Source organism: Mesocricetus auratus, unplaced genomic scaffold (assembly GCF_017639785.1).
Source record: "Mesocricetus auratus isolate SY011 unplaced genomic scaffold, BCM_Maur_2.0 contig_3395_pilon_obj, whole genome shotgun sequence".
In the NCBI taxonomy this organism is placed as follows: Eukaryota; Metazoa; Chordata; class Mammalia; order Rodentia; family Cricetidae; genus Mesocricetus; species Mesocricetus auratus.
Genome location: NW_024433447.1, coordinates 25,275 through 38,237, shown reverse-complemented (window position 1 = coordinate 38,237; position 12,963 = coordinate 25,275). Strand labels below are relative to the sequence as shown.

At 40.6% G+C, this 12,963-nt stretch overlaps 1 protein-coding gene across 1 annotated transcript; it reads right to left on the bottom strand.

Annotated features, from left to right (window-relative positions):
• Positions 1–716: 716 nt before the first annotated feature.
• Positions 717–8,294, bottom strand: LOC121138477 (upstream-binding factor 1-like protein 1; the record flags this gene model as incomplete). Its single annotated transcript, XM_040741156.1, has 2 exons — positions 7,142–8,294; positions 717–733 (listed from the first exon to the last, which is right to left on the bottom strand). Coding segments are annotated over exons 1-2 (1,170 nt in total), but the record flags the coding sequence as incomplete, so codon positions are not given.
• Positions 8,295–12,963: the final 4,669 nt, after the last annotated feature.

Sequence of the window (12,963 nt, the reverse complement as noted above, 5' to 3'; positions counted from 1 at the left end):
GGACTCCTGTCCTTCCTGATCACTAAAACTATGCACCTAAGAGTGCTGGTTAAGTATATAAGTTTTAACTTCTGTTATCCAATTTAAACATGTCTCAAACAAATTTCTGCTTCTAGTTTCCACTTCTGACAGACACATTCGAGCATCAGTTGCTGACTACAACCTGCTCCTAAAGACTTTTAGCTCTAGATTTACTGTGGATATAAACCAGTCTAGTTGATGTGAACATCCCCTGTCTCTTCAGAGTCTACAAACCAGCTGCTTCTGATAAATACTCCATTGCCTAAATTCCTTCTTTGCTTTTGACTAGCAATTCAGCCTACATGGACCCCTGAATACAACACCCCAAAGTCAGCAGGAAGTAGCACAAGAAAGAATAGGTCGCCCCTTTTCCCTGGTTGAGATGCTAAAAAAGAAAACTCCCTTACATAGGGGACAAGATAACAACAAAAATTGTCCACTAGTAACCCAGGATTGGGTTACCTATAAAAAGAGGAGGGAAGCCGGGAGTTGGTGGCACATGCCTTTAATCCCAGCACTCAGGAGGCAGAGGCAGGTGGATCTCTGTGAGTTTGAGACCAGCCTGGTCTACAGAACAAGTTCTAGGACAGCCTCCAAAGCAATACAGAGAAACCCTGTCTCAAAAAACAAGAAGAAGAAGAAGAAGAAGAAGAAGAAGAAGAAGAAGAAGAAGAAGAGGAGGAGGAGGAGGAGGAGGAGGAGGAGGAGGAGGGGGAAGAGGAAGAGGAAGAAGAGGAAAAGGAGTGCCTGAAAGGGGTACACTAAAATCAAAGGCTTCACTTATAATAATTTAGAAATAAAGAGACCAGACCCTCACTCAGCTCCCTGCTTTAGGAGCCATGACAGGTTACAGAAATGACAAGTAGGCCTCTGACACAAGGAAACTCCAGATCCTCTGGCTTCCTGGAGTCTAGGGCCAAAACTGAACACAAAGCAACTCCAGATACCCCCCCCAGCCTCCTAGATGCTTGTTTCCTGGGAACTGTTTGGCTACAAAAGAAACTCTAGTGGGGATAAAAACCTCCCCTGTAGTCTCCAGGATGTAGTTCTGAAAACTATTGGTATTTATGTACAACAGGCCACCTGCTAGTAGCAAGACAATGCCATGGAAACCACAGAATAGCTCCCTCTCAGCACTGACCAATGAGGATAATTGGTACACAGGTATTTCATGCCAAAATTTTTGTAATTGTTCCCAGATGTCAACCAATCAGAAACCAACCCATACCTACTGATGTAATCCTGTAACTTTTGTCTATAAAACCTAGCAGTTGGCAGGGAACTTCACACCCTCTGGAGGCTGCTTGGATAGCTAGCCATGTTTTGCAGTTTAGTGGGTCTGTCTTCCCTCTGGTCTCTGGGGATTTTGCAACTTGGACACAACAGCTTCCATTTGACAACAAAATTTTGTCCCCACTATTTTACAGGAATATCTGGTACAAAAAATGTCGTATGGATCCTATATGCTTTTCATCTCTCCATTTTAGTATTTCACAATTTTTTTCCTTCCCTGATTGGAGATCCAAGACCAAACGAAACAGAAGATAATGATTAAAAAGGTGCAGTAACAGTACTCTCAGTGTATCTCTAGAGAACTCTGAGGATTAAACTATAGAAAAATTCCATGAACTAGTGGATCCAGGGAGACCAGGGGACCAGCTGTTCCGGCCGGACCAGGTACAACAGGCCATGCATAGAGGCCAGTGTTCCAGTGCCTAGGGATCGCCTGGGAACTGCAAAGAGCTTCCAATCCTGGCGGGAGCCAAACACCCCAGACTCCAGGACTTCTCACCCACCAACAAGACCAGGAAACCAGCAGATCCAGCAAAAGGTCTAGGGGACCAGGTGAGAGGCTAATCACCCCAGAATCCTGGTCTTCTTCTCCAACCATGGGACCAGAAGGAGGACAAGGAATAGGAGAACTACCAGATTATTGAACTAGCTAGCACCCACCAAAAGGGAACTCTGGTCCCCTAACCACCAGACCAGTAAGGGGCTCTGTCTACAACCAAAAGAAGAAGACATGGGAAAGAGACAATACAAAAACACACTCAGCAACATAAAAACAAATAAGACAACACCAGATTCTAGAGACTTCACACCAGCAAGACTCCAACATTCCAATGCAAATGAAGCAGAAGAGAATGACCTTAAAACCACATTCATGAAAATGATAGAGGCCCTAAAAGACGATATAGGAAAATTCCTCAAAGAAATGGATGAAAACACAAACCAAAATACAAGAAATGGAAGAAAAAACAAAGAAAAAAATGAAAGAAATGCAAGAAGAAAAACCAAAAAAGGCAGGAAATGGAAGAAAAGACAAATAAACAAATACGAGAACTGGAAGAGAAAGCAAACCAAAACATGCAAGAAGTGGAAGAAAAAGCAAACCAAAAAAAGGCAAGAAATAGAAGAAAAAGCAAACCAAAAAAGGCAAAAAATGGAAGAAAGAACAAACAAAAAACTCATTAAAGGCAACAACAAAAGGACGAAAAGATAAACCGAAAATTGCAAGAAACAATGAAAAGAGTTCATGACTGGAAAACTGAAATAGAGACAATTAAAAAACACAATCTGAAGAAAGGCAGCAAATAGAAAAGCTGGGCAAACGGTCAGGTACCACCAATACGAAGCATTACCAACAGAATGCAAGAGATGGAAGACAACCAAAGAAAATCTTAAGTCCAACAAATCCTTAACACAAAACATCCAGGAAATATGGGACACCATGAAAAGACCAAACCTAAGAATAATAGGTATAGAAGAAGGAGAAGAAAACCACCTCAAAGGGGTAGAAGACATATTCAACAAAAGCATAGAAGTAAACTTTCCCAACCTTATGAAAGACATGCCAATGAAGGTACAAGAAGCTTACAGAACACCAAATAGAGTGGATCACAAAGAAAATCCCCTCGCCACATAATAATTAAGACCCCAAATATACAGAATAAAGAAAGAATATTAAGAGCAGCTAAGGAAAAAAGTCATGTAACATATAAAGGCAGACCTATCAGAATTACACCTGACTTCTCTCTGCAAACTCTGAAAGCCAGAAGGTCCTGGATAGATATTCTACCAACACTAATAGACCAGGGATGCCAGCCCAGACTACTATAACCGGCAAAGCTCTCAATCTCTATAGACTAGAGAAAACAAGATATTCCATGACAAAACTAGATTCAAGAAATATGTATCCACTAACCCAGCCCTACAGAAAATTTTGGAAGGAAAACTCCAACCCAAGGAAGCTAACTACAACCAGAAAAACATAGGCATTAGAGAGTCCCTCTCTTCCAACAGCCAAAAGAACAAAGAGGTGAAATTCCACACATAATTCCACCAACAACAACCATTGCAAATCCAAGAAGGATGTGCAAACAATGGTCTTTAACATCCCTCAACATTACTGGCCTTAACTCACCCAAAAAAGACACAGGCTAGCAGAATGGATTCGAAGGCAGAACCTATCCTTCTACTGCATACAAGAAATACACCTCACTCTCAAAGACAGACATTACCTGAGAGTTAAAGGTTGGGAAAAATTTTCAAATCAAATAGACCCAATAAACAAGCATGGGTAGCAATCCTAATATCTAACAAACTAGTCTTTAAAATAAAATCAATCAAAAGAGATGAAGGAGGTCATTACATAACCATCACAGCCGAAATCCACCAAGATGAAGTGTCTATCCTGAACATCTATGCCCCAAATACAAAGGCATCCACATTCGTAATAGAAGCATTACTAAAACTTAAATCACATATAAAGCCTCACACACATACAGTGGGATATTTCAACATACCACTCTCACCACTAGACAGGAATACTAGACAGAAACTCATCAAAGAAGCAAAGGGTCTAATAGAAGTAATGACCCGACTGGTATTAGCAGACATCTATAGAACAGGTAATCCACATATAAAAGAATATACCTTCTTCTCACCACCACATGGAACCTTCTCAAAATCGACCACTTAACTTGGCAACATATCCAACCTCACCAGCTTCAAAATAATTGGAATAACTCCATTCATCTTATCAGACCACCATGCTTTAAAATTAGAATTTAACAACAACAACACAAATTGCAGAAAACCTACAAACTCATGGAAATTGAATAATGCACAACTGGACTATTCCTGGGTCAAAGAAGAAATAAAAAAAGAAATTAAAGACTTCCTAGAATTCAATGAGAATGAAGACACAACATACCCAAACCTATGGGACACTTTAAAGCAGGGCAACAGGGGAAGTTCATAGCACTAAGTGCCCACATGAAGAAACTAGACAATAGTTATACTAGAGAATCAACAGCACAGCTAAGATCTCTAGAACACAAAGAAACAATCTCCCCTAGGAGGAGTAGTCGCCAGAAAATAATCAAATTGAGGGCTGAAATCAATAAAGTAGAAACTAGGAAAACAATTCAAAGAATCAATGCAACGAAGAGTTGGTTCTTTGAGAAAATCAACAAGATAGACAAACCTTAGTACAAACTTTCGAAACAACAGAGAGTGAACATGCTAATTAACAAAATCAGAAATGAAAAGGGGGACATAACAACGTACTCTGAGGAAATTCAGAGAATCATCAGGTCATACTTTGAAAATCTGTACTCCACAAAATTCAAAAATTTAAAGGAAATGGATGACTTCCTGGATAGCTATTCCTTGCCAAAATTAAATCAAGAACAGATAAGCAATTTAAATAGACCTATAAGCCCTATGGAAGTAGAAGTAGTCATCAAAAGTCTCCCAACCAAAAAAAGTCCAGGTCCAGATGGCCTCAGAGCAAAATTCTACCAGAAATTCAAAGAGCAGCTTATACAGATTCTTCTCAAAGTTTTCCATGCAATAGAAGCAGAAGGGTCTTTCCCGAACTCTTTCTATGAGGCTTCAATAACTTTGATTCCCAAGCCGCACAAAGACACAACTAAGAAAGGGAACTTCAGAACAATATCCCTCATAAATACTGATGCAAATATACTAAAAAAATAATGGCAAATCAGATACAAGAACACATCAAGACAATCATTCATCACAATTAAGTAGGTTTCATCCCAGGGATGCCAGGATGGTTCAACATACGAAAATCCACCAATGTAATCTACCATATAAACAAACTGAAGAACGAAAATCATATGATCATCTCACTAGATGCTGAAAAAGCCCTTGACAAAATCCCACATGCCTTCATGATAAAGGTCTTGAAGTGATCTGGGATAACAGGAACATACTTAAACATAATAAAAGCTTTATACAGTAAACCAACAGCTAACATCAAACTAAGTGTACAGAAACTCAATGGAATTCCTCCAAAATCAAGAATAAGACATTGCTGTCCACTCTCTCCATACCTTTGCAACATTGTACTTGAAGTTCTTGCCATTGCCATATGACAACAAAAGGGGATCAAGGGGACATAAATTGGGAAGGAAGAGGTCAATATTCACTATTTGCAGATGATATGATGGTTTACATAAATGACCCAAAGAACTCTACCAGGGAACTCTTACAGCTGATTAACACCTTCAGCAAAGTGGCAGGCTACAAGATCAACTCAAGAAAATCAGTAGCCCTACTATATACAGATGATAAAAGGGCTGAGAAAGAAATCAGAGAAACAACACCCTTTACAATTGCCACAAACAACATAAAATACCTTGGGGTAATGCTAACCAAACAAGTGAAAGACCTGTATCACAAGAACTTTGAATCTTTAAAGAAAGAAATTAAAGAAGCTCTCAGAAAATGGAAAGATCTTGCATGCTCTTGGATAGTTAGGATCAATGTAGTAAAAATGGCAATCCTGCCAAATGCAATCTACAGATTCAATGCAATCCTTATTAAAATCCCAGCACAATTATTCACAGAATTTGAAAGAACAATAATCAATATTGTATGGAAAAACAAAAGAGCCAGGATAGCCAAAACAACCCTGTTCAACAAGGCAACGTCCGGAGGCATCACCATCCCTGACTGCAAGCTATATTATAGAGCCATAGTCCTGAAAACAGCTTGGTATTGGCACAAAAATAGACACGTAGACCCATGGAATCGAAAGGAAAACACTGATATTAACACATACAGGTTTGAACCTCTGATCTTTGACAAAGAACCTAAAAATATACAATGGAATAAAGAAAGCATCTTCATCAAATGGTGCTGGCATAACTGGAGGCTGGCATGTAGAAGAATGCGGATCGATCCATGTTTATCGCCATACACAAAACTTAAGTCCAAATGGATCAAAGACCTCAACATAAATCCAGCCACACTGAACCTCTTAGAAGAGAAAGTGCATAGTACCCTTGAATGAATTGGTACAGGAGACAGCTTCCTGAACATATCAAAAGTAGTACAGACAGTGAGATCAACAATTAATAAATGGGACCTCCGGAAACTGAGCAGCTTCTGTAAGGCAATGCACACAGTCACCAAGACAAAAAGGCAGCCCACAGAATGGGAAAAAATATTCACTAACCTCACATCTGACAGAGTGTTGATCTCCAAAATTTACAAAGAAATTAAGAAGCAAGTCTCCAAAACACTAAAGGATCCAATTAAAAAGTGGGCTGCAGAACTAAATAGAGAATTTTCAATAAAGGAGTCTAAAATGGCTGAGAGGCACTTGAGAAAGTGCTCCACATCCTTAGCCACCTGGGAAATTCAAATCATACAACTCTTAGATACCATCTCACTCCAGTCAGAATGGCTAAAATCAAAAACACCAACGATAATTTATGCTGGAGAGGATTGGTAAAAGGGGAACACTCCTCCATTGATGGTGGGAGTGCCAACTGGTTCAGTCACTTTGGAAATCAGTATGGAGATTCCTCAGAAAAATGGGAATAAACCTACCACAAGACCCAGCAACTCTACTCTTAGGCATATATCCAAAAGATGCCCATTCATACAACAAGGATGTCTGTTCCACTATGTTCATAGACAGAACTTGGAAACAATCTAGATGCTCCTCAACCGAAGAGTGGATAGAGAAAATGTGTACATTTACATAAAGGAGTACTATTCATCAGAAAAAGCAATGGAATCCTGAGATTTGCAGGCAAATGTATGACACTAGAAGAAACCATCCTGAGCGAGGTAATCCAGAATCTGCTGGAGTCCTCCTCTTTGCCATCATCCATCGTATTCATATTCTGCCCGGATGCCTGGGAGCCACCATCGTGGCCCTGAATAGTCTTTGGGGAATCTGCTCTAGGAGCCAGCAGTCCTTGCATTTTTCCAGGCCTGACTTGCAGCTCCTTTGCTGAGGTGGACTCCTGATGCGTTGGATGACATTTGGGGCTTGGACCTCCAGACTTGGCAAAGTTCTTTCGCTTCCCACAGGTGGCCCTTGCCTCTTTGTATGCATCATACTCCTCTGGTGACAATCCCTTGAGCCAGAGGTCCATCTTCACCCAGTATTGTTTCTGTAGCTCTTCAGCCTGAAGGGCATAACGCTCTTTCAGGCTCTCTGGGACTTGCTGCCATAGTCTGCTAATTTCAACCCGGAGCTTCCTAAGGGGTAGATGGCACAGCTCCAGAATTGCCCACGCATCTTGGTGAAATTTGTGATATGCATTCATAGGGGGTTTCTTGGGTTCTCCCTGAAATTTCATCACTGTGGGAAATGTTTTGGGAGATTCCTTTTTTAGAGGGGACTTTATGATTTTCCTGTCTTCCTGTATTTTCTTAGGGACTTCGGTTTGGTGGTTCCTGGTCACCACAGATTGCTTAGAATGCTCTGCACCACGGTGATTTTCCCTGAATTTAGTTAGTTTTTCCTTAAATTCTTGTTTCTCCTTCTGGAAGGCCTGAATATATTTCTCCTTGATCTCTTCTGGCAGCTTGTTGTATTTCTCAGCCAGGATTTTGGTCAGCTGTAGGTTGTTGTACTTAGGATACATCTGACAGTACTTGGCCTGCTGCTCCTTGTAAAAGCGCACATAGGCAGTCAGGGGTCTTTTGGGGAAGTCAGGATGTTTCTTCACTCTCTTACTTTTGCGAGGTTCTTTTGTAAGTTCAGAGGCTTCCAGCACTAATTCTGAGAGTGTGCGGTACTTCCTCAAATTATGGGAAATCTGCATCCACTTTTCTTTACACATTTTTCCGGAAAAATGTTTAAAAGCCACTTTGTCCCAGTCTAGATCTTCCTGGGTCTTTTTGAACGCTGGGGAGTCGTCTGAGGGGATATTATTTTTCATGCATTCCAGTAACTTCAGAATGTCTCTTTCGGACCAGTGATGCTGCTTATCAAACGATTCCATTACTAGCGTAGGTTCTGTGCCCACCAATAGTATCTCTGTTTGCAACCACCTCAACGGTTGCTGAAACTGCTTAGACTAACACACACAACTTAGTAGATAGTTTCTGAATTCCACAGTTTGTGTGTATCTGTATTTCTGAGGAGAAATAAAAAGAATGCTAAGCTTCAGTATTGGGATTTGCAAAAACAAATCAGGTATCACTTGTAACATGTATCCTATACAATTAATTTTCTATTAACAAGGTAAACGGATAATGCATCCTTTTGAAATACAAGTTTTTTTGCCTTACATGTAATATATGCTTCAGCCTCCTTTCCCAAACATGACCAGAGCTTACCTGAAAAACGAGGGAATGAAGTGGGCCATGGTGATATACTGCTTTATTCCCCAGAACCAGGGAGATAAGTTTCTGTAAATTCAGGGGCAGCCCGGTGTATATATTAAATTCTAGGACAACCAGGGCTATAAGGTGATGATACTCACGTGTGTGTGTGTGTGTGTGTGTGTGTGTGTGTGTGTGTGTGAAATAAGCACCAGGCAGGAGAAGCAGAGAGAGAGAGAGAGAGAGAGAGAGAGAGAGAGAGAGAGAGAGAGAGAGAGAGAGAGAGAGAAGTCAGGTGGGAAATGGGAAAAAAAGACAAGAACAGAATGACAAAAAAGAAAAGGACTTCCCTGTTGCAGAGCCCCTAAGTGTGGCTGCTCACTGGATAGAGCCAAGATGTTCATCACTTACATGCAAATGAGAGGAAAACAGGAGACAAGACACTGAACTCCCTAGACATCCAACTGTGGCATTCTTATGGTTTGGACATGTATCTATAATAAAGTATGGATTTACATAGTTCTCTAGGACTTTGCACTGGAAGTCAGAGTTGAATCTCTTCCATTGGTTTCAAACAAGCTCGTCATGATCACATTTGCACTTTTATTTGGCTACACTTTCTACACACACACAAGCCTCAGTAAAGATATTGCCTGTCTCCTAAGCATTCTTTAAAATATCTGGAACCTAAACTTGCACACACAGCAACTTCTTTGAGGGTTGCTATTCTCACACCAATATTGTCCTTTCTCTGCAATGTGGCTCAACAGATCTCTCTGAATATTCTCATTATTGTTTCAAAAATGTTCTCTGAACATTTCAACCTCACATAAGCCAAATTATACGCAATCTGCTGAGCTGTTTGTAGTTTATTGTGCACATATGGTTTCAGTGCTAAATGCTCTGGCTCATCCATGGGAGAGGCTAATTCTCTCGAAGGATACATCTTGAGAGTAAACTTCCAAATACTTGAGAATAACACTGAGAATTATTTTTTTATCATTTTCTTTTTTTTTCATTTTTTTAAATTTTATTTTCCAGTTTAAATTTAGATAAGAAACAAGGTTGCTTCACTCGTCAGTTCCAGGACCCTCTCCCATTCCCTCCCTTCCTCCGGAGCCCTCCCCCCCCTGTTATCCCCTCATTTCCCCAGGGAGGGTGAGGCCCTCCATGGGGGTGTGCATAGTCTGTCATTTCATATAGTGCAGGGCCTAGACCCTTCCCCAAGAGTTCGGGGTGAGAGTGCACCCCACATTTTTCTATGGGAGTCCAAATCCGTGTGTATACTTGGGATGGGTACTGATCTGCTGCCCAAGGCTCAATAGATTCCCTAGGCCTCCTCACTGACACCCAGATTCAGGGGGTCTTGATCAGTTCCATGCGGGCTTCCCAGGCTGATGCCTGGGATTCAAGAATTAACCTTTGTCTGGTCAGCTGTTTCTGGGGTTAAACCAGCCCAGTCTTAATCCCTTTGATCATCGGTCCTCCCTGTCTGTTACTGGCTTTCTTGAGTTCAGCTCAGTGCTTAACCAAGGGAGTCTGCCTCTTCTTCGATCAGCCACTAAATAAAGTTTCTGTTTCCCAGACTCTCTGGCCATAGGATTGAAGGCTGGCACTCCCCAGATCTATGTCTAAAATCCATATATGAGAGAGTACATGCCATGTTTCTCTTTTTGTGACTGGGTTACCTCACTCAGGATGGTTTCTTCTAGTGTCATCCATTTGCCTGCGAATCTCATGATTCCATTATTTTTTTCTGCTGAATAGTACTCCAGTGTGTAGATGTACCACATTTTCTCTATCCACTCTTCAGGTGAGGGACATCTAGGTTGCTTCCAAGTTCTGGCAATTACAAATAAAGCTACTATGAACATAGTGGAACAGACATCTTTGTTGTATGAATGGGCATCTTTTGGATATATGCCTAAGAGTGGAGTTGCTGGGTCTTGTGGTAGGTTTATTCCCATTTTTCTGAGGAGTCTCCATACTGATTTCCAAAGTGGCTGAACCAGTTGGCACTCCCACCAGCAATGGAGGAGTGTCCCCCTTTCACCACATCCTCTCCAGCATAAATTGTCATTGGTGTTTTTGATTTTAGCCATTCTGACAGGAGTGAGATGGTATCTCAGAGTTGTTTTGATTTGCATTTCCCGGATGGCTAAGGATGTTGAGCATTTTCTCAAGTGCCTCTCAGCCATTTTAGACTCCTCTATTGAAAACTCTCTATGTAGTTCTGCAGCCCACTTTTTAATAGGGTCCTTTGGTGTTTTGGAGACTTGCTTCTTGAGTGCTTTGTAAATTTTGGAGATCAACCCTCTGTCAGATGTGGGATTAGTGAATATTTTTCCCATTCTGTAGGCTGCCTTTCTGTGTTTGCTGTGTCCTTTGCTTTACAGAAGCTTCTCAGTTTCAGTAGGTCCCATTTATTAATTGTTGATCTCACTGTCTGTGCTACTGGTGTTGTGTTCAGGAAGCTGTCTCCTGTACAAATTCGTTCAAGGGTACCACCCACTTTCTCTTCTAAGAGGTTCAGTGTGGCTGGATATATGTTGAGGTCTTTGATCCATTTGGACTTAAGTTTTGTGCATGGCGATAAACATGGATCGATCTGCATTCTTCTACATGCCAGTCTCCAATTATGCCAGCACCATTTGTTGAAGATGCTTTCTTTATTCCATTGTATATTTTTAGCTTCTTTGTCAAAGATCAGATGTTCGTACGTGTATGGGTTAATACCCGGATTTTCAATTCGATTCCATTGGTCTACCTGTCTATTTTTGTGCCAATACCAAGCTGTTTTCAGATCTATAGATCTATCATAGAGCTTGAGGTCAGGGATGGTGATGCCTCTGGACGTTGCCTTGTTGAACAGGGTTGTTTTGGCTATCCTGGGTCTTTTGTTTTTCCATACAAAATTGATTATTGTTCTTTCAAGGTCTGTGAAGAATTGTGCAGGGATTTTAATGGGGATTGCATTGAATCTGTAGATTGCTTTTGGCAGGATTGCCGTTTTTACTACATTGATCCTACCTATCCAAGAGCATGGGAGATCTTTCCATTTTCTGAGGGCTTCTTTAATTTCTTTCTTTAAAGATTCAAAGTTCTTACGATACAGGTCTTTCACTTGTTTGGTTAGCATTACCCCAAGGTATGTTATGTTGTTTGTGGCAATTGTAAAGGGTGATGTTTCTCTGATTTCTCTTTCAGCCCTTTTATCATCTGTATATAGTAGGACTACTGATTTTCTTGAGTTGATCTTGTTGCCTGCCACTTTCCTGAAGGTGTCAATCAGGTGTAAGAGTTCCCTGGTAGAGTTCTTTGGGTCATTGATGTAAACTATCATATCGTCTGCAAACAGTGAAAGTTTGACCTCTTCCTTCCCAATTTGTATCCCCTTGATCCCCCTTTGTTGTCGTATGGCAATAGCTAGAACTTCAAGTACCATGTTGAAAAGGTATGGAGAGAGTGGACAGCCTTGTTTTGTTCCTGATTTTAGAGGAATTGCATTGAGTTTCTGTCCATTTAATTTGATGTTGGCTGTTGGTTTACTGTATATAGCTTTTATTATGTTTAGGTATGTCCCTGTTATCCCAGATCTCTCCAAGACCTTTATCATGAAGGGGTGTTGGATTTTGTCAAAGGCTTTTTCAGCATCTAGTGAGATGATCATGTGATTTTTGTTTTTCAGCTTGTTTAGATGGTGGATTACGTTGATGGATTTTCATATGTTGAACCATCCCTGCATCCCTGGGATGAAACCTACTTGATCGTGGTGAATGATTGTTTTGATGTGTTCTTGGATCCGATTTGCCAGTATTTTATTGAGTATTTTTGCATCAATGTTCATGAGGGATATTGGTCTGAAGTTCTCTTTCTTAGTTGTATCTTTGTGTGTCTTGGGGATCAAGGTTATTGAAGCCTCATAGAAAGAGTTTGGCAAAGACCCTTCTGCTTCTATTGTGTGGAACACTTTGAGAAGAAATGGTATAAGCTGTTCTTTGAATTTCTGGTAGAATTCTGCAGTGAGGCCATCTGGACCTGGGCTTTTTTTGGTTGGGAGACTTTTGATGACAGCTTCTATTTCCATAGGGGTTATAGGTCTATTTAAATTGCTTATCTGTTCTTGATTTAGTTTTGGCAATTGATAGCTGTCCAGGAAGTCATCCATTTCCTTTAAATTTTCGAATTTTGTGGAGTACAGGTTTTAAAGTATGACCTAATGATTCTCTGGATTTCCTCAGAGTCTGTTGTTATGTCCCCCTTTTCATTTATGATTTTGTTAATTTGCGTGTTCACTCTCTGCTGTTTGGTAAGTTTGGACAATGGTTTGTCTATCTTGTTGATTTT